Raw genomic sequence first — 2,500 nt, 5'->3', positions numbered from 1 at the left:
TAAAGCATAATCTGATTGTCCACAATAATTATTTGCTGGGTTTCATTAATGTATTATTGCTTCTCTGACTGACAAGGTGATATTAAGTGCAGTATATAGAATATGGTGGAGTATTATCTAGGGAACAGAACGTATAAGGTACCGTTGGCATTACCCTTAAAAGCCAGAGGCTTTTCATTGAATTGTTTAAACAAAAGCTGTAGCTGCATAAGATAGAGCAGGATTTGTCTCCTCCCGGCAGCGGGTGCCTTCCCAGGTGCTGTGATGTGGGTGTCTTACCGGGTGTGTGATGGAGCACAGGGTGTGTGATGGAGCACAGGCTATGAGAGGTGCCGCAGAGCTGCTGCGGCTCATGGCGGGGTGCAGCCTAGGGGACCCCAGCCCCTGCCTTGCCCTGCGCTGGGCGGCTGGGTCCCTTGCTGCAGGGATGGCCAACGACCACTTTTATTGTTGTTGTCCCCTCCCCTTCACCTCTGCGTTGTTGTAGATGCTTTTTTGTTTCAGCAGCCTTGGCCATCGTCCGCGTTACAAACCAGGTCTGTTATTTAGGAGCTCTCTTACAGCAGCTGAAGTCAAACAAAGCCACTGACAAAGATTGTCCAAACTTTTCTGAGAGGCTCCAGCCGTGACCTCTGCGTGGGTTAATAGTTGGTGCCCAGTGAGCTGTCTTGGCTTCAGTACAGTATCTTGAAAGGGAGATGACAAAGTGACTTTTCAGCCATTATTGATTTATATGATTTCTTTCATTTTCAGCCGACCAAACACGATTCTATGAGTGGGCTGCCAAGGTGGTTCCACCCCAAAAATAAAGAACAATTGCTCTCACTGCCCGCTCACCCTCACTCAACCGGACCTTGGGCCCCCTTCAGCAGGTTTTGGGGTCGTGCATTGGTTTTGTCAACAAAGGGCCCATAGTAGTAGGAGACAATGCTGCAATAAATGCTACAGCAAGCTCCAGGACATGTGTCATCATCAAAGAGTCACCCCTTGTGCATCGGTTGGCCAACAGAGAAGCAGAGCCAGATCGTGCTTATACCTGTAGTGATATCAAACTGATCCTCAGTTAACTGCTTAGTTAGCTGGAGCACCCAACAGATATGGGTTGGTGCACGTGGATTTACTGGACCAAACGTGACATCTCAAAGTGATCGTGCTTTGCTGGGTCAGGCGCTTTGTGTCCTTCACCCTTCCCACCTCTCCCCGCTGCAGGTGTCCAACTGGTTTGGCAATAAGAGAATCAGGTACAAGAAGAACATTGGGAAGTTCCAGGAAGAAGCCAATCTCTACGCAGCAAAGACGGCTGTGACCGCAGCGCACGCCGTGGCCGCGGCCGTCCAGAACAACCAGACAAACTCCCCCACCACACCAAACTCTGGTACGTACCCGGCCCGTGCGTCGAGCACCCCGAGGGGCAGTCCATAAAGGAAAGCCCTCGATGACACCCCAGTGAGTTCGGTTGGGCCGAGAAGGCTGCAGCTCCTTAGCAGACCTACCTGTGGCATGGGGCGTGGTACTGAGCCCGTGGATCTCCAGGCTGGACCACTGCACGGCTGGGCACTGCCGTAGGTGGTCCCAGTGGCTTGGGCAGTGAAGCTCCCGCAGCCTCTGAGGGGAGCGGAGCGGGGCCCACGTGATTCCCGCAGCGGTAACGTCTGCCTGGCTCGAACTTCTGGCAGCTTCTTTGTTTCTGTAGATATTTTAAGCTTTTTCTCATTCAATGGAAATAACATAAAATGAGGCAGAGCTTCGAGTCTGTTTTTGTAGAACTGTTAAATTTATTGTCAAGATAAGAACAAAATAGAGGAATATTTTAGGGTGCACTAATTAGAGTTGAAGCTCTGGGTTGCTTGAAATGGAGTTGAGATTATATATAGAAATCCAAGGATGCAACTTTTATTGTGGAGTTGCTCTACCACACGTTCTTCTGCAGTATTTAAAAATTGTCTCGCTAGTGTGTTGTTGACATTTTGCAAATCTAAGCATTAAATTAGCTGGGGGAGTGTGCAAAGAGGAAGGTGCTTTTTTGGGCTCCAGAGGCAAAGGTTTCCACGAAGCACAAATGTGTTTGACGCTATTTACGGTGAAGTTCTGCTGCGACTTAGCTGTAGACAACTTTTAAAGGGTATAAAGGTCCATGGTGAAAAAAAACTTTAATGAAAAGAAAGTAAGGAAAAGGTTCCTCCTCGGATGGTGATAAATCAGCTGATTAGGAATTGCCAGCCATTTCCTTTGCAGGGAGACATTAAGCACAGACTCAAAACGAGCCTTTCTCCGAGGGTTTGGTGAGAGCAGCTCAGGATGAAGCGATCCACTGGAGGAAAGCTCTCAACGTGAAAACCTGTTGTAGTCTGGGCTGCTCTTCCAGAGGGAAAAGCTGACCCAGGTCGCATGGGGCTTCCAGAGGTTCCCAGCGTAGCGGGGACGGGTGGCCGGTGGCCCGAGCTCACCCTGCGCCGGGGCCAGCAGCTTTCCCTCTGCTGTGCACTGCCCTTCCTTCTCC

The 2,500-nt window shown here is 50.0% G+C and overlaps 1 protein-coding gene across 1 annotated transcript in view; it reads left to right on the top strand.

Moving 5' to 3' along the window:
* Positions 1–2,500, top strand: part of LOC104521420 (pre-B-cell leukemia transcription factor 3-like) — a 37,227-nt gene that overhangs the window by 29,284 nt on the left and 5,443 nt on the right. The window contains 1 exon segment of the mRNA XM_010163408.2: positions 1,210–1,375. Within this exon segment, the coding sequence (XP_010161710.2) occupies positions 1,210–1,375 (166 nt within the window).

This window comes from Antrostomus carolinensis, unplaced genomic scaffold (genome assembly GCF_000700745.2).
Source record: "Antrostomus carolinensis isolate BGI_N321 unplaced genomic scaffold, ASM70074v2 scaffold562, whole genome shotgun sequence".
Lineage (NCBI taxonomy): Eukaryota > Metazoa > Chordata > Aves > Caprimulgiformes > Caprimulgidae > Antrostomus > Antrostomus carolinensis.
Note: the sequence above shows the minus strand (reverse complement) of the source record. Positions and strands in the feature narration are given on the sequence as shown.